The following is an 18,002-nucleotide window of genomic DNA, read 5'->3' as shown; positions in this document are numbered from 1 at the left end:
AATATCTAAATATGTATACAAATGTGTAGCATTGTATTTTCAGGCCTGAAGGTCATCAGATAACATTAAATGCCAAGGACGCCGTGAGGTATTGATAAGGTGAAGTGTGTACATTTTTTGATGTTATAATACTTTTTCCTACATCAGTTTAATATCCTTCGAAAACTAAGTAAGCCATACATAGGTGGACAAATGTGGGTTTTAACCGGTTTGAACGGGTTTGCTCATTAAATGGCGCGAGTTTGGGAGCAGGACCATTGGTTGTCAAACGAATGGCAGATAGTGGGAGTCATTTTTGAAATTCAGTTGATAGAAAAATTCCACATTTCAACTATAAAGATTAGAAATTCCACATTTCAACTATAAAGATAAAAAAGATACTACCCTCTTATTACTTTTAATATCTTGTGGGAGTTATAAATATTTTTTTATATTCTGCTATACCCTTAGAAAATAATTTTACATTTGCATTTAAATAATTCCACATCTACCTTCATGTTTTCTTAAAGGTTAGCCCATCACGTTCCCTTAAGGCTGTTAAATAGGAGCACTTGAATGTCTGATCTTTCTAGGCATTAAACTTTGATTCACACAAATTAATGATGACAAATCCTCTTAGAATAACACTGCATCATGTGCTTTTTAGTTCTGTCCTGAAACTCTGTGATATAGTCATACCAGAATAATCTTCACAGCTCTGTGTTTTCACAGTGTATTTCAGTTTGTTTCATATACACAGTCCATTTAACTTTTAAACTAACAAAAGGTGTGATACCACAATACAAACACCATGAAACAGAGCTTGGGGATTAGAGAGGGCAAAAAAGAGGATAATTAGGAGCTACTGGATTATGGGTGTAATCTGACCCTAGCCAAACTACAGGTACACAACACCAGCCAATGACGTTACTTGCCAGTTTACTCCACACCTGTTATTGGATGTTCATGTTCTGTCTACGTAGACTGCTCCAGACGACACATTTAGACAAATGATTCAACAGAAATTAAAATTGAATGATTAAAAGATCACAGCTTGTCATAAAAGTCAATATAATACCTGTTGTATAGACCATTAAAAATACCAAGATAAAACATTATAAATTAATAATGTTTCAATAAAAATAAATACTGAAAGGACTTCTACAGAAATGTAATTTACCACCCAAAAATTTTATTTAAAAATGTGTTTGCATACATTTAAAATGATATTATATAATTTATATATTATTATATTAATCATTTATGTAATTCTGTTAATACTTCTGATGACAGAATGAATAGCTTTACAGGCTCATTTACCCGTTATCAGGGTTAAGCTCCAGTCAGAACTGAATTACATTCCAAATCAATTCTTGAATTTGAATTAATGTACTGTAGCAAACTCAAAAGCCTCAAATTTAAAGTATGTAATCTAATGAAATTGAAAAATTCATGTAACTTTACATTGAGTTGACTATAAGTATAGTTTTTAATAATATATTTCATTTTTCAGTATGAATAAAAAAACATTTTGTCACATGAAGTATTTTTATTTTGTGATGCTCTAGTCTATGGCATAAAAAAAATCAGTTGGATGGGTAAATTTGTATAATATGAAAACAATTATGTAATTCTATTTATATTCTATTTATATATATATATATTTTTTTAAATCTGTTTTGTCATCCTCTCCCTGCCATTATAATTCAAAATTTCAATTGAACATCCTGTGTGGTTTGACCAATTCAATTCACATTTCAAAAAGGAGCCAGTTCTGAAATTCTGAAATTTGCTCAACTTTATTTATCAATCTATTTACAAAACAAAGTACTTTCTGATGATTTGGTCACAAATTCCTATAATTATCCTGGACAACACAATGAGGGGAGGTTGAATATTCTGACCTTTTCTGAATAAATATTTCTGAATGTTTTTACAGGTCAATACAAATGTAATACAATAATACTTTCTATGCAAATGAATAAAACCCTGATTTATGTTGAATAGTGCAAGAGAAATGAACAGTCTGACTGACTTATTACTATTGCCTTTTTGAGCACAGCCTTCAACAGTTTGTATGCTCGTGTTTAATGTACTTATACAAATAAAAAGATGGTTTTACTTGCATGCATTATGTAGGCTTTACTGGCTAAATAAAAAAAACATCACATTACCTATGGATGGCAGCAAAGAGGTCCTCTGTTGTACGAGGACGAACAGGCGTCACCATCTCCTCCACAGCCTCTCTTATAGTGTTAATGCCAGATGTGCTTTCAGAGCTTGAGTCAAACGCTGAACCTACAGCCCACACACAAACAAACACTCAGCTTACCTCTCAAAGTGGGAAGAAACAATAAAGACTGAGCCTACACTGAGTGAAAAATCGGAAAGGCATAAAACCCATGATGCATCAGACATTTTCTGCTCTTTAAATTATTCACACTCTTTTGGTAGTCCTGCTGTTGTGCAATAACTGCACTTTGGTGAGCACTAAAGAGGCTTGAGAATATTCCAGTCTAAACCCGCTAACCATCACACACTCCAGGGCTCTCATTCAACTTTCTTAGCTGATTCAAGGGTAACTAGTATTATAACAGATAAGACATAAACAATCATGGAGTTGTAGTCAATCCTGTAGCACGTGAAACAGGAACTGTGCCTTCACTCACAATGGGGATGCATTGGAGGGTTAGAACAATTGATAGTGTTGATATATAAAACCAATTGACTTTTTATTTTAGATCCATAACCTTATAAAAATAATATTGTCTAGTAATTAATGCAACACAAATTGCAGGTACACATGGCTCTGCTGATGGATGTAAAGTTGAATAGTAAATTCTAATGCATGATCTTTTGGCACAATCATTTGTTTGGCAAATTGGGGTGATCCTCAATACACAGAAACTTAAATTCTTAGTTTTAGGCTAGTAATAAAAGAAGCCCTTACCATGTTCCTCATGTTCATCCTCTTTAAAGCTTATGGATCCTGAGCTGCTGCTTGAACCATCATCAGATGTGCTTTTATCATCACAGAGCCCAAAGTCTTTATCACTCAGGCTGAGGTCATGCTCATGAAGAATGAGATCAGAGAGTTGTAGGTCTTGGAGACTGTTTGATGACAGCTCACTACTCAGAGACAGTCTGCTTTTGATCACAGGGGTTGAAGAGTCCGAGTCACTCTCTTCCTCTACCTCAAGGTCTAAAGGAACTGCCTGCAAATTTACTGTCTTTGTTGGAGATGTATCATTCACTTGCCATGACTCAAGTGTCTCTTGTGCTTCATGAACCTGTTGAAGCTTGAATACATTAGAGACAGGTAGGTGCATAATGGGTGGTATAACAAGGGAAAGATTGGGCTTCTTAGGTGATATTGGAGGCTTCTGTTGTAGCTGAGAACTTTGAGGAGAAGCTGAGGAGCTTGTGCACTGCAGAAGCTTGTTGGTAGATAAAACTGCACATGTCTTAGAAAGGTACTCTGGAACATTCTGCCCAGTATTGCTGATATGTTCATCTGGGCCAGGGGGTATAAAGCCAGTTAATGCCTCAGGAAAATCTTGTATAAATTTGTTCAATGAATATTCATGTTCAGATATTTCAATGGCATTTTCTGACTGACCAACACAGCTGGCAGTCACTGTTTGCTCTGTAGTCTCACTTTCTGGGGACTTTCCTGAGTTTTTAGAATGGTTATGTGCTTGGTCATCAAAATGATCAAAATGGACTGCTGTAAAGATATTTTCTATTTGCTTGGGCTTGACAGGTCGTAGCTGCACCATCTGAAGAGCTTGGGCAGTGATTATTGGTTTCTGTCTCTTCTCTCGCCCTACAGTGTGATTGTTCAGTCTTTTGTCAATTTCTACAGCCTTTGTAGGTCTAAGACAACTCTCTGTCTTCAAAATGGCTGAAGTTTTAAGATTCATCTCAAGTAATGGTGGAGGAGGTGGAGGAGGAGGAAGAGAAGATAAAGTGTACAATGAAGGTTTGGGAGAAAGAAGTGGAGGTGGTGAAGGACTATTTGTACCTTCATTGCTTGAAAGAGATTCAAAAACCTTTGGCGGGGGAGGGGGGAAATCAAGAAAGACACATTCTTCAGGTGTTGTGGATGAATCTGAAAGTGAATTATGTCTCTCTTCCAAGGCAGAGGACACGTCAGGTAGAGGAGGAAGAGATGGGGTTGGGTCTATCATAGGTGCTGTTGGAGAGCAAGAAGCAGGGCTGGATGACCCATATGATTCAGAAGTCATGTCAGGTGGAGGTGGTGGGATGTTCCTGATAGAATCTGATGTGTTGGAGGACAGAGATGTAGAGGAGGATGACACAGAAGACCGCAGGGAGGACTTTCTTTCAGGCACTTTTGGTTTTGGCCTCCCTGCCGGAGACTTTGCTCTTATTAGAGAAGTAACGGGAGTGCCTGCAGTCGGAGTGTTGGACTGACTTGAATAACCACTTGATGGTGACGTCAGGCGATGAATCTTGTCAGGTGAGGAAGCCAATTTTGACTGAATCCCACTACTGTTGAAGTGGGACGATGGGAATCCAGTGTTGTTGGATACATTGCCAATGACCTCTTGATTCTCTTCAGCACTTGCAGATTTTGTGATTTGGGGCGAGAGACCCTGGTCGGGCCGTGGACCAGGATAATCCATGTAGAAGTCCCATGACTCTGCATAGTCCGAGCGCTGACTGCTGCTGTCGCTGTGTGTGGGTGTGACTGGACATACAGCAGCTGGTGCGGACATCCCACTGCTTGCTGCACTTATGGTGCTCTGGCTTCTGGGTCGGAGCACCCAAGGGTCTTCAAATCTACCACAGGGTGTCTGTTCGGAGCAAGATGAACTATGAGTTTTTAGATTAAGCTCTAAGGACTGCTGGAGACTGGAGATAAACTGCTCACTAAGCACCGAACCACTGTGGTGAGGCTTCCTCTGGGGCTTGCGCCTTAAGGAGTCAGTCCTTGCAGGAGGGAGTGGAGGCTTCTTGGCTTTCCGCAGGGAAATGCTACGTGTCAGTGAGCGGTTGCTGTGCAGACTTGCATGGTCACCTTCGCTGTGGTGGTCCTTGCACTCGTACAAACTGTGCCTTGCATCCCCCGCTTTATTGATGCAGCCATGACTATGTGACTTCAAACCAGAGTCCAGGCGCATTGAGGTGTAGTAACCTTCATTGTCGACAGAGAACAATGAGCTTGTGTCCGTCTTGCTGGGAGAATGTTCCTCACTGTTGTATATATGGCTAACAGGTGAGGAGCAACTTGAGGTGACGTTGTCCTTTGGAGAAACTTCATATGTCCACTGGTCAGTGGTTAGTGTGCTGCAGCTTTGATTGCTGCTCTCTGAGAAGTTGGAATCCCTGCGGACACAGTTAGGACTGCTGCAGTTTCTACCATCGAGTGTGCTGCACTGGGACTCAGTCTCAGTATGGATCCCTGTACAGAGTGAGGCTGTGGATTCATAACAGGAGGAGACAGCTGACAACGAGGCATCAGGAGAACTAAGCAATTGGGCTAAAGAATGAGGTGATTGTATCTGGTTATCCTCTGCCCTTTTGTGTCCATAAAAAATGGAGTTCTGTAGAGCACCACTGAGACTGAACAAGCTTGGGCTATTATTTTGATCAGAGCCTTGGTAATTTGGATTTTCAGCAAGCTTGGGGCTGTTTAAAGTATTGCTTCTGGAGTCAGACAGCATTTGCAGTGATGATGAAGAGCCATGCTGCATTTCAAACTGGTAGGACAAAGAGCTAATAGAGCTAGAATTCATTCTGTAGGGGGAGCTGTTGTACTTTGGTTCACAGTGTTGATGCGAGACGCAAGAACCTTGTCGTGGCAAACTGCGAAAGCTCTGATCACTGTCATTAAGTTGAGTGTAGCCAATACCATTACAGTCACTTATGGTGGAAATGCTGCTTGAGGAGGAGACGCTGGCCATTTGGGCGGCAATTCCATGGCCTCTCTGTGCTCTGATTCTGCGTACTGAGGGAGGAACAACCTTCAACTCTTCTGTTTGGCAACTTGAGTCTCGGGTGTCTGAGCGTCTCAGGGTGGAGTTTACACTTCCCACTCGACTGAGGGTGGAGTACTGATCTGCCATACACATGGAATGAATTCTGGAGTCAGCTTGCTCTTTATTTGCTGTAAGAAAATAGTAATGGGAATTATAGATACATGGTGAATGTTTGTTTGATTTTCTTTCTTAATTATTCCAACAAAACATTTATACATATCAAAAAAGGATAAATACAGTAAAGAAATGTACTATATATTGTAATATTTAAATAATAATAATAATTCATATAAATCTATAGAATTTTAAGCTCCAACATTTACTTTAACCTAATGTATTCAGTAATTTTATTTTAGTGTTGTTAACATGGCAGTCATCTTGGACTGTACTGACACCTAGTGACATAAATACAGCATCGCACTGAAAAAGCAAACCTTTTTCAATTACCAATGCCAAGGTCTTTACTAACAGTCAGCCTTAGTCAGATTAATGCATTTCCACCACCAAAAAATTCAAACAGTAGCCTTTCACACATACACAGTAAATTACCAGTATGATTGTACAAGGGCAGGATGTGTTGTCATAAGAAGTTTGCTTTGGGCCAATCATAAAGCTCTGTAGGAACTGTTTACAGTATTCCACTGTTTTTAACTGTTTTTCTATGTAAATATGCGCTAGACGGACGTCTGACCGTTAATTGCGCCATGTCTCACGCTCGAAACCCTGCCTTTTTTTCCATTCATCAGAGCTGCGGCTCCTGCAGTTACTTTTTTTATACTATAGCCTAGTAACTGCTGTACTATACTAACTATTATTCATCTCTTGTTTTTAAGAGCAAACCTGCATTCTGTGTGATCATCGCCTGTCACAAAAAATGAATGTTGTCAAATTGGACAGATATTGAATGTAAAGCGCTTTTCATCCAGGTGGATGAAAAAACAGCGTAGCGTTTATAGGTAATTTCCAGTGATTCACAATCACATCACAATGTTTAATAGTATTTAGGTACTGAATGTGATCTTATCGGTAAAAACACCATTGCTTGTGTGCACAGGACAGTTGTGTATTTACCAAAGGAGTCATTCTGGTAATTTTACGGTAATTTAACAGGTCATGTCGGCCCCTATGAGGTTAACCACTCAATGTAAAATAAGGTTAACCACTCAATGTAAAATAAAACAACTCTTATTAGGCTATTGATATGACTGGACTAATTTTAGGAAATTGTTTTAACCATTATTTAAAAAGTACTATTCATTCCTTCATGTGTAAAACTTTTAATGTGGGAAAAATGACTGAATGCACCTTTAATTTGGCTGAGAAGGGTGTGTCGTATATGAATGCTACCATAAATAGGAATCATACCTAATTCAGTCTGGATAATGTCAGGAACTCCTGTTATTGTCTTCCTTCTTTGCACCCTCTTGGGTCTTCGTATTATGGTATCAGTGTTTGCTAAGGAGCGACGGAAACTGGCCTGACGGTCAAAGTTCTCACCTAAAGATGTAAGAACATAGAAAACCAGTGTTCATTAATGCCTCATGCAGAGTTCACAGCACTATATTGTAGTTAGAGATGCACGATATATTGCCAAAAAATGCACAATATATCTACAGATATTTTTTTTATCAGTATTTGTCCATTTTGGGTATATATTGGTCAATATTATGTACCTATTTAATTGTGCATGCTCATTTTCCTATTTTTTCTCATTTATGTTAGGCGTTGCCATATGGCAACAATTAATTTCTATTTTCATTTCCTTATTATTCAGAAAAAAATACAATTTAATTAAAAGGGCAGGCCTTTACGTAGCCAATAAAGTGCTGTTTTTAAGTCACATGACATTTGAATGTCCCTCCAAAACTCTCTTTCCCACTGTCACCCTCACACGGAAGACACCTGTTGAAGTACTCCAGAAATTGCTCTATTAACTTCATTTCTAAACATCTCTTCTCAAGTAAATTAGATTATATTATTCAAAAATCAACCTTGTCTAACATAGTTTTACTGTAAAATATCAATGTTTCCATATGGCAACGCTGTAACACTATGGAAAAATAGGTATGTTTCCATATGGCAATGCTGTACCACAGTGGAATTGAAGTAATGTATTTCCCTATTTGGATTTTTTATAGATAGTAGCATCAACAATATGATTGCAGTTATGTATTTGAAGTGTTTATTGTAGTATAGTTTTATTTATGTATAAATAACAAACTGATTTCTTATTGTCAGAAAATGAATACAGCATTATTTTATGGAAAATGCAATAGGAAGAGTGCAGAGTTAGCTCTTCTATGTGATGAGAGTGAGGATGAGTTAGCCAAATGATTGGGAATGATAGGGATTAAATGATAGGGACCTACTTATTTTTGGTATGCATGAGTTCCAAGTATATAAATCTATTCATTTCTAAAATAAATGTGCAATTAAATAGAAAAGAAAATCATAATTTTATAGAAAAACTACTTTTTTGACCATTTTCAACATTTCCCTAAGTAACACCACCCCAACCCCCAATTTACTTACTGTAAATTATATTGTTGTGATGCCTATTATGAATTTTAGTTTTTAATGTTTTATTTTAAATTATTTTAGACAAAATATATAGTATAGAATATGGCCACTTAATGGCGTGAAAATAATTTTTGGCTAAGTGATATTGGCCAGAGTATTAATATTGGTGTATCCCTAATTGCAGCTGAGAAGAACTGAAATAATTAGAGGAACTCGCTCTCCTAATCTTAAACCTGTCGTAAATTCTTTTCGTAAAAAATAAGTGTTTCCTAAAAAATCTATATGTGAATATCAACAGAGCTGTTCAAGTCACTGCTAAAAAAAACTTCAAGTGCTATTTCATGATTTAACAATACCTGTAATGTTGATGGGAATGACATCAGTGGCCACCGACTGAGACTCTAGTCTCATTTTCTCCTCAGGAGTAGGCAAAGGTAGACAGCTGGTCCAGCTTCTCTGGATGTCCATGTCAGAGCCGTAATCCAGCAAAGGGGTCTGAGGCGGCATTGAGTACACCAGTTTTTCCTCTTCATTAGGTGAATCTGAAGCCTGAACACAACACAAACAGACTGATTTAGTGAGATTAGGATTCTGTGAATGATAGCCTAGCCAATGCCCAGTGACAGGTATTGTCTGATACTTTGTCATTTCTACTGTTAATTCAATTTAGTGCTGTCCAAAAAGAGCAGAGTAAAAAAGACTCTTGGAGTGCATTTCCCTCCAGGAACATTGGGTGACTGAAATATTTCTCTGAGCAATAAGCCCAAGGGAGCCCTGAATGGAGAAGAGCTGGTCTCTAAATTATTCATGCTATTTTGAGATCAGTGTTACAGTCAGTGTATTCAACCATAATGTGTCTAGATACTTTTTTTTTTTTTTTGGTTGCCAAAAACACATATTAGACATTCTTTTGTTCTGCTTTGCCTAAACAGTTCTTATAAATTTGCAAGATTGCTCGAGGGAAATACACAATCTAATTATGTATTAATTATGTCTAATTTGTGTAATTACCATACTCATTGTCTCTAAGTTGCTGAGGGGGAAAAAACGCTCACGGCGGGTGACTAGCACTAGTAGGTTGTGTATGGAGAACGCTATGAGGACATGTTAGGATCTGAAGCCAACCTTCACACAGCACAGTGCTACCACTGACTAGCAACTGCAGTGAGAGAGGTACCTTTCTTTTCCAAGATCTCAAATGACAGCAGAGAGAGAGGCAAGACTGTGATAGGCAGTCTAGGACTTTAAACCGCTTGATGAGAGGAAAGAAAATTTGAAAATAAAGGAACAAAAGTGAAGTGAGACAATACTTTTCTTTAGTATTACAGAATGGGGAACAAATACTTTCTAGTTTGATCATTGATTGTAGTGGATACTGGACTACACTGCTAGCATGCTCACAGCCACTAGGGGGCAGTGCAAAACAAGACACCCAAATCATGTTAAGTATTTAGGAGAAAACCAGGGCTTTGTCTGTTTCATCATGGACATGTGAGCATATTTAGCTCTCATTATTCAATATAACAATAAACAACAACAACAACCAAAATTCTTTGAAATAAAAAGAGCTCTTGTTTTTATTCATGTCAACTCAGATTTGAAACCGAAGCCTGAATATCAGCTTGACCTATATAATTAAAAGCCAACAGGATTTTGGTGATATTCTGGTGAAATCGATTATAAACTGCATTACATACCGCATATAACATATTGAAAAAATAGTTGTTTTTCCTCAAGTAACAGCATACATGAATGCAAAGGTAAGGACATTTTTCCAAATCTGTGTTAAGGTCAAGCTTACCTTCTTTTTCTTCTCTGTCTTCTCCTCATCCAGATGCACACTTTCACAAAGGCTGGTTGCAGAGAAGGCAGGGCTTTGGGAGTAGCACTGGGAGCTGCGGAAGCCATCTTTCCTGAGCTTGTCGCACTCTGGAGAGGCAAGCATATCCAATCATGAACAATTTGTTGTGGTAATGAGTATGCAAAGCTCATTTAACGCAGATCACAAGCCTATAGCGAGCATTTACACATCAATTCATACTACATGGTTGTGCACAAGTTGCTTAAACAAATATTTTATTAATCAAAGTGGCTATAAAATCAAAACTTTATTTCCTTAAAACAAAATCACCCAGTAGGGACAGGAACTAAATGAAGCAACAAAAAAGGAAATGTAAAAAGTATTTCTTCAGAAAAAAATAACTGCAGTACTTATGTTCTCCAGTTGGAAGGAAGAAACAGCTGGCTACACATCAACAGAATTTAAATAAATAAAACACGTTTTTTTGAGAGCAAATAAGAATGATTAAAGTACTTTTAGCCAGCATAGAATGCATCCCGGTATGGACACTGCAATGAAGACATTTTTAGTTTCACAAAGGCTGATGAGTCTTCTATCACACTCAGCATATTACTAAACCACTGCAGAGCCACAGTGTCCTTTTGCCCTCGGTGCAGAGAGAGGGCAATTACAGACTGATAAGTGGGCTTATGCTCATAGATAGATAGATATATAGATAGATATCAATAAGACCTTCAACCAAATAAAAGAGTAGTGTCAGTTTTTACTGCAGGAGGACTGAGAGTTTAACCTGAATATGTCAGATCTGACTGGCGGGTTATGAATGGCCTGAGAGCAGGGGGTCTTCACCTCCACCTAATGCCACTGACATATCCATTTATTTCAGCTGATCACCTCCTCTGGCACCTTCATAATGAGTGCCTGCTGAGAAACACTATGAACCATTCTTTCTCTCTCTCTCTCTCATCTTTTTGCAGAGCTCAGTGTAATCACCTAATCCTTCCTGCATTAGCTCATGAAAGACACGGCACGTCATCCAGTGTAGTTTGCAGTATGCCCAAAATGCACAATATCTCAGTGTTTTATAATCTATATGTAATTTTCATGGCAAACTAATTTTAGTTACTACATGTTGTAAATAAATATGAATTCAATGTAAATGTCTATGTTAAACATAAAAACATATATGTGGCGGTATGTGGCACTTACCAGGTGATTATACTGTTCAGGAACACAAAGCTGTAATGTCAGCAAGCTTACAAACAACATATAATGCAATTAGGAACAGCTTGGCCTACATTCTAAAAGTATATTAATATATGTCTTACACATACTGTATACTGGATGTTTAAATTACATGAATTTTGAAAGCACAGTGAATCATCACCAAACCCAGGAATAAAGGCCTCATTATGCTTCTGCGTCAACTCCACGGCGTAGCTACGTCGTCACTCCTACGGCGTCGTGGCTGTTTTATGGTTCTGCGTCGGGTTGCATTGCATCGCGGTGCATTTCACCGCCAGAACGCTAGGTGGGGTGTGGTTCGCGAATCTCTTTGCTAGTTTGTTTTGGTTCCGTGCGAGCGAAAGAGAGAGAGTGTTGTTGCCCGTCTATGGTTGTTGCAGCTGGAGCTAATCGACGTTGAACAACAAATGTAAATAAACTTTTTTTCAAAACAACCATTGATCTATTAATGTGCAATGAGTAAAAAAGCACGCCAAGAACAAAGGGCAAAGGTTTAAGTATACAATAAAAAAAATAAAATAAGAGTAATAGGTACAAGAAACACACAATATAAAACTGAAACACAATATAAGTTAACCGTAATATAAAACATTATCTAAGAAAATGAACTATTTACAAAAGTGCACTGAATCACGAGGATGCAAATGTTCAGTCTTGCTCTCTGCTCTCATACACCAATCGAAGCCCTTGCGGTCTGCGTCGCCTCGACGCGTAGTTACAATTTTTTGGAGGTGCACGTCGAGCTACGGCGGAGGGGTTGGAGAGGGGTTCGCGGCGACGCAGAGGGGTCTGCGGGGGTACGCCGTCGATTCGACGCAGAAGCATAAAACAGGCTTAAGCTTTGTGTTTGTCATGCTGCACACTGTCAGAAGCACATTATTATAGTATACAAGTGTGTTGGTTTGTTTTAGGAGGCTTATAATATTACTTCAAACAATAATTATCTGTGCATTTTTGAGCTGTGATTAGTGAGCAGAGGCTAGTGCAGGTTAACATGTTAGTAGCTCAAAGAGCGAGAGACAGAGCACGTGTGAGGGATGTCGTCTTAATCCTTTAACTAAGAGGGCTTGACGTGTGCTCTCACCTAAATTCGTTCATTTTACCTCTCATTTCTCATCTTACTGCAGGCAACATGCACAAAAACGCAGTTCACTGCCCATAGCAAATACTGTACCTCTTAGTACGTTTCTATGAGCAGCTTCGTCTATCATCTAAGAAGGCGTTAAATTAGATCAGCAAAAAAGGAAAATTCTGTTGTTCCGATTAAACTCGTATGACTAACTTTCTTCTGTTTTATGGAAACGAGCACCATAGACAATTAGCGAAACATCTCATTTTGTGCTGATCTTCACTGGAAGGAAAAAGGTTATGGTTAGGTGACATGATGGACATCAATGTATGAAAAAAACTGATTTTCGCAGGGTTACCAATCAGTTTCCAAAGAGATTATTGTACAGCTGCAGTAGCTGAGTTGACTCTTTATTGTCACACTGGGATTCAGAGAGTGAGAGGAAAATCATTCAAAAGCTGTGATGTGGATGGTCAATGAATGTAAATTAGTTACAAATATATATATATAATTCACAATTATAACAAATGCAAGGACAACAGCCATGACCCTTGCCAAAACTCCCTGGGAAAAGAGGGAAAACAGACATTTGGTGTGCCACCTGCTTCCCCCGCTGGGGCCAAGACAGCTCACAAACACACACTGGAACATTAGCATTCCAGAACACCTCAGAGGACAAGTTATTTAGGCAACAACAAGGTCAAATGAAGGAAATTAAGAAGAGTCATGAGAGTAAAATGTATCTGATTTCCAGATACAAAAGGAAGTGATGTTGATGTCACTAAAGGATAATATACCAAAGTGCAGCAGAAGGTCAAATGATGATGATATATGCCATTAGGCTCTACAGGAAAATCCCTGTGGGGAGTTTATTGATCCAAAGTAACATAAACCAAAAACAAGAGAAAGATATAAAACCAGGAAGTTTCAGAAACAACATGAAACATAATTCACAATCCATCCTATGATCCAATCAAATCCCGAAGGAAGAAATCAAATCCTTCCCTACATTTTTCTCATTCCAGAAGCTGTTTCACTTGGATATGTGTCACAATAGGGATGAAAATACTATGGCGACTTCTTGAAAATTAATAATAGTTAGGTAAGAACTTCATTATAAGCAATGTTCTGTAACAGAAGGGCATTTTGCATTTGCTGATTATATGGAGCAATTATGAATCTTCTATGGGATTTCTATTTAAATAACTAATCATGTTAGTGTTCAGCAGAATATTATAAGTGTGTTTTACATTTGAAAAAAAGAAAAGAAAAGTACTGTGATTTTTGCCTCTGACCTCTGAGGACTGTTTTCAGGTTGACTTTGGCCTGGCGGTGAAGGTCTTCAACACAGGCTGGTCTGGACCCTGGCAGGAAGACATTCTCCTGTTGGTGCCAGGGGGCTGTGTAGTGCACCGACCACTTGCTCTCCTCATCGAGACTGGACACCGCTAGAAGGAAAAGAAACAAGGACACATTCAAATTTGACATTTTTAAAGGAAAAAGGTCAGTTGTTTGTGTAAAATACCTATTTAGGATTATAAGTAGACTGGTAGATATGAAAAGATTTACAGTGTTTTTCTCCTAAATAACTGATGGCAGACAATAGATTAACGCAGACTATGCGTTTAATGACCAGCTTTGACCAGAATGAACTTCCATGATGGTCCAGGTTGGTTTATGTTGGCTAGTGCTGGTTTACTATGACCAGCAAGGTCTTTGTGGTGAAGCTACAGTAGTTGACCATGGAAATGCTGGTTAAGATAGTTAAGATGTGACCAGGTATGCATGTCTCTTCCACAGCATAATCCAAAATACCATTGTCTTTTAGAACTAATTAGGGGTGCATATATATAGGTGGTACCCGGCCTATATTAATGTTATAAAAATAAAAATAAACGTTTTCTTTTTTTCATATTTTGTCATTTAACACACACTTACAGTTAATCTTTGCTAAATTTCTATGAATAAATCTCAATATAAAAATCCATCTTCATACTTTCAATTATAATGATACTTAAGGTCACTTTTTATATATTTTGTGTATTTTACCTTTATTTATATATTTTACACAAAATAGTACAGAATTTTAATATTGGGCATAACAATAAAATAATAATTGTTGGCTTATCAGTTTTAGCCATAAATGTAAAATTAGTTTTAACTCTAATCAACTCAGATGTCAGCAGAAGGACATTCAGACAGAAAGAAAAACAGCCACTGGGCACATGATAGATTTGGGAGCTGAAGTCATGTGCTCATTCTTAGGCTCCCTCAGAGAGAACACATGAAAAACTGCACGAGGGGCCGGGCCAATCAAACACTTCTGCACCACTGCGTCTAAAGACACTCGAGACATACTGTCTCTGGCTGGTACCTTGACAACCCAGATTAAACGATCAATTATCCCAAGTTCCTCTGGGTAAGATTAACCAGGTCAGCCTTATCAATGCATTTCTTTCCATACAAAAAAAAAAGTATGCCAGTGATTATAGATCATTCACAATCAGTTTCCTCGAGTGCAAGAGGTCATGCGAGAGTACTAGGTCATGAGCTCAAAATACATGAGGTAGATTTCACTAGTCCACCAAAAAGTCAATGGCTCTGTTGGAAAATACCCTAAGGCTAATTCAAATGTGTAAATACAGTAAGTACAGTATTAGTGTAATCTAATCTAAACTTAACTGTACAGTTTTTACAGTAATATAATTCGTAATAATAATTCAAGTCAAGTCACCTTTATTAATATAGCGCTAAATAGAATACAGATTGTTTCAAAGCAGCTTTACAGTGATAACAGGAAAATCCATTTTGGCTGTACAGCAACTCTAAACGAAAATAGTGTCATTGTTCAGCTGATGTCATAATATAGATATTATAATCCAATATAATTGAATTGAAATATATCTCTCTAAATTGAATTATAATACTCTGCATCATTTGGTGAACACTAAAGGTAGAATATATAAAAAACTAAAAACAGGGCATCAGAGCTTTAAATCACCAATAAAAATCATTCAAAGTTGCAGAACAAGGTCATTATAAAGAGACTGATGCCCCACTATAAAAAGAAACTCACACGCAAATGTAGCACAGCGCTCTGAATCAGATGCATGCAAGCACAGCGGCAGTGATGAATAACCCCACACCCAAAACTACTTCAGTCTACTTGACCTTGAGCTGCACGAGTGATAAGAGAAACCCAAAACATGATTTGAGGAGCTTACCCTTCTTTTTGAAGTACTTAATGACAGATTTAAGAGTAGTCCCGATGAACACCATTGTGACGGGCGATCGATCCCCTGAGAGATACGTGTATAAGGATGTATTAGTCCACCATTGGAGTGAGTGAGTGTGAAGAGAAAGAGAAAGGAGGGAAAAACGGCACTACCCATACGACACTCTCTCTTTACTCATTTTACGCTGACTGGCACAGCATGCAACACTCCCCCTCCTCTTCTATCTCTCTCTTTCTCTATCACTCTCGCTCACACACATTTGCCCACCCTAGAGGATATTCAGTTGCTGTTTGAGTCATTCTCTCTCTCTCTCTCTTCGTCCGGCTATCAATTGTGAGTCTCCCCTCCCCTCCTTGTGTTTCTAGCTATAGTACATGTCTCTCTGTCGCATTGCATAGGTTTAAGGCTCTCTCACCTTGCTTTGCTGTGGAGGTATAACCAACTTGGATCCATGCCATACACTATGGATCACTGACTATTGTGTTTCTCTTCACCGCTGCAGCGCCTGCCACTCCTCCTTTTGCTCTGTCCTTTTTTTCTTTTGAGCTGGGGGGCCCAGGACGAGTTTGAAAAGGATCCTAGCGCATTCAGCAGAGATTAAGGTGGTGGTTACCCACCCAGCTCCATTTTAGGGGCTCACTGCTGCAGTATTTCATTAGTTTTGAAGCAAGTGTAATTTCTTTCTCTCTCTGGCTATCCTTTTTTTGAATGGCCACTCAGCATTTTCACACATGAGGTTGGTCAGAACTACATATAGATTCAGTTCACATGACTCACAGCTGTGGGTTTTCGATACTCTCTTGAGTAGGTACTTTTTCTGAATTAGTAATTACTTCACGAATGCTGAAAAAGTATGTTCTATATAGTATGAATGTAATCCGGACGCACTACATTCGCAATGATGTCATTATCATGTGACCTTCCAGCGTCAGTTGCGTCGCTTCACCTCCATTCATAAATCCTCTCCTGTGTCCATCGTATGCAAACGTCCGAATCTCGTTGAAAGAATTAGGTCATCCGGGTACTTTTTACCTATAGTCTTTTATGAGTACTGTGAATTTGGACATACTTATTTTGTCACATAATGTTTTTCGCCCACACTGTAAAACATTTTTTTTTTATGATTTGTTATTGCAACGTTTTATCTTTTGTCAAATCAGCTTAGATAATTAATGTGGTTCAGATAACATATTTTGAGTGTCTATTTATTAAACTAATCTCTTTCATTGTATTAACTAAAAATGTTAAAGCAACCAGGTAACTTACTTTTTTGAAGTTAAACCAATAGTCTTTTTTTTTTTTACAGTGTACTATATATAGTGGGGAGGTATGCAATTTCGGATGCAACCATAGTAAGTAGTATTCAGACCTTCAAGTTTGGTTTCTTGTGCAAAGGAGATTTTGACCTCATATTTACCCATCCTGGTGTGCCAATCAGTGATGCTGTAAATTACAGCCCTCTGTTCACCATAGCACACTAAGATGACACACAGATGGCCATGATGCATTGACACTGATCCAACTTACCCACCATTATATAGAGCATGACGACCACTCAGTAGCACAGCAAATGTCTGTCCCGGTTTTTATGCACTTTATGGATAAGAATTGAGTACAAAAATCTGAAGCATTCTGTAACAGTTTTTAAGAGTGATTTAACAGCAGTGGTAAAACATTGAATTGCCCACTTAGCTAATAAACAGATGTGGTAGTTACCACTAATGTCAAACTCAATTCTACTGACAGCCTTGTCAATAGATAATAAACCATTTTTAATTCTGGGCGAATTGTCGAGTAAATATTGTGAGAAATGTATTCTAAAATAGCAGCAATTTTTGTACTTTTCATCTACAGCATTATAATGCTGTAATGCAAATTTAATGATTATCTCGACAATTACTAGTTCTGTAACAATTCCATGAATGATTCTCATAATACTTTTGAAAATAAATAAATAAAACAATGCAATTCCATTGCCAACTTTTGAGATGATTTTAGTAATTAATAAATTTAAAATAATTCTTGCAAATGGTGTGTTTAAAGTCGCAATGAAACAGAAGTAGTGACCGGTCTTTTTTCTGTATTATGAAATACATCTGACTTCAACAGATCATCGGTTGTTAACTGCATGAAGGCAGAACAGCTGA

General features: G+C 38.0%; 1 protein-coding gene across 10 annotated transcripts in view; it reads right to left on the bottom strand.

The window, feature by feature from the left end:
• The window catches only part of nhsl1a (NHS-like 1a), a 52,659-nt gene that overhangs the window by 2,322 nt on the left and 32,335 nt on the right, over nt 1-18,002 (bottom strand). For 3 of the 10 annotated variants that reach the window (XM_084393983.1, XM_084393975.1, XM_084393981.1), the window contains exons 2-9: nt 13,915-14,067; nt 10,306-10,433; nt 9,682-9,756; nt 8,861-9,053; nt 7,350-7,481; nt 2,930-6,112; nt 2,154-2,277; nt 930-963 (exon numbers count right to left, since the gene is read on the bottom strand). In XM_084393983.1, the coding sequence (XP_084250109.1) occupies nt 933-963; nt 2,154-2,277; nt 2,930-6,112; nt 7,350-7,481; nt 8,861-9,053; nt 9,682-9,756; nt 10,306-10,433; nt 13,915-14,067 (4,019 nt within the window). In that variant the 3' untranslated portion in view covers nt 930-932. Of the gene's footprint in view, nt 1-914; nt 964-2,153; nt 2,278-2,929; nt 6,113-7,349; nt 7,482-8,860; nt 9,054-9,681; nt 9,757-10,305; nt 10,434-13,914; nt 14,068-15,843; nt 16,032-18,002 lie in introns of those variants that run through there. The other 7 variants (XM_084393977.1, XM_084393974.1, XM_084393976.1 and 4 more) reach the window with 5 other exon arrangements.

The sequence above is a fragment of the Rutilus rutilus genome, assembly GCF_951802725.1.
Source record: "Rutilus rutilus genome assembly, chromosome: 21".
NCBI classification, from domain to species: Eukaryota; Metazoa; Chordata; class Actinopteri; order Cypriniformes; family Leuciscidae; genus Rutilus; species Rutilus rutilus.
Note: the sequence above shows the minus strand (reverse complement) of the source record. Positions and strands in the feature narration are given on the sequence as shown.